General features: G+C 51.2%; 1 protein-coding gene across 1 annotated transcript; it reads right to left on the bottom strand.

The window, feature by feature from the left end:
• Positions 1 to 34: 34 nt before the first annotated feature.
• Positions 35 to 1,070, bottom strand: GNI_239310 (pyruvate kinase; the record flags this gene model as incomplete). The annotated part of the gene is made up of 2 exons (XM_011136460.1): positions 35 to 37; positions 81 to 1,070. The coding sequence occupies 2 exons, from the start codon at positions 1,068 to 1,070 to the stop codon at positions 35 to 37; spliced, it is 993 nt and encodes a 330-aa protein (XP_011134762.1).

The raw sequence follows: 1,070 nt of genomic DNA, 5'->3' as shown, positions 1-1,070 counted from the left end.
GGGAACTGGCCATTGGCCGACTCACCCGAAAGCATCACTGCGTCAGCACCGTCCAACACCGCATTGGCCACGTCGGATACCTCCGCACGAGTAGGACGAGGAGCGTTAATCATCGACTCCAGCATTTGCGTAGCGACAATTACAGGTTTGCCTGCAAGGTTGCACTTGGAGATAATCATCTTCTGAGCGAGGAAGACCTTCTCCAACGGGATCTCCATTCCCATGTCTCCACGGGCAATCATGACACCGTCGCATTCCTCCAAGATCTCGTCGAAGTTGTGAAGGCCCTCCTGGTTCTCAATCTTCGGGATGATCTTAAAGTGCTTTCCAGCTTCACCCAAAATCTTCCGGATGTCACGAATATCTTGAGCGCACTGCACAAACGATGCAGCAATGTAGTGCATCTGGTTGGGGATACCGAATTCAAGGAAGTCCTTGATCTCACGCTCGCCGCAGACAGGCAACTCAACTTTAGCACCAGGCAGGTTCATGTTCTTACGTTCCCCGATCTTGGCAGCATTCATCACTCTTGTGATAACGTAGTCAGAACCGCACTCCTTAACTTCAACGGACAACGAACCATCTGCAATGAGGATTTGCATGCCCGGCTTCACAGTCTGAGGTAGCTTCTCATACGTGCACGCGATGCAGGTCTCATCTCCCTTGAAAGAGTAGTCAGTGACGATCTTTAAATCTTGGTCTTTCTTAAGTTCAATCGACTTAAGTCCTTCGCGGAAGAACCCAGTACGGATCTCAGGTCCCTTTGTGTCAAGCAGCAAGCCTACCGTCTTGTTGGGGCGCATCTTCAGGGCTTCTTTGACTCGAGCCAAGCACGCTCCATGGCTCTCGTGGTCGCCGTGTGAAAAATTGAATCGACAAATGTCCATACCAGCATCCATCATCTCTACCAACATCTCAGGCTCCCAGCAGGCAGGCCCAAGCGTACAGATGATTCGAGTGCGTCGCTGAGCCCGGTCGCCGTCTGAACGTTTGGCGAACACGTCATCGAGAGTAATTCGTTGAGCCTTGTTCAAGTACTTGTTAATGGCGACGTGTTCGTTGCTATTCAT

Source organism: Gregarina niphandrodes, assembly GCF_000223845.1.
Source record: "Gregarina niphandrodes unplaced genomic scaffold scaffold00901, whole genome shotgun sequence".
NCBI lineage: Eukaryota > Apicomplexa > Conoidasida > Eugregarinorida > Gregarinidae > Gregarina > Gregarina niphandrodes.
This window is presented reverse-complemented; position numbering and strand designations above follow the sequence as displayed.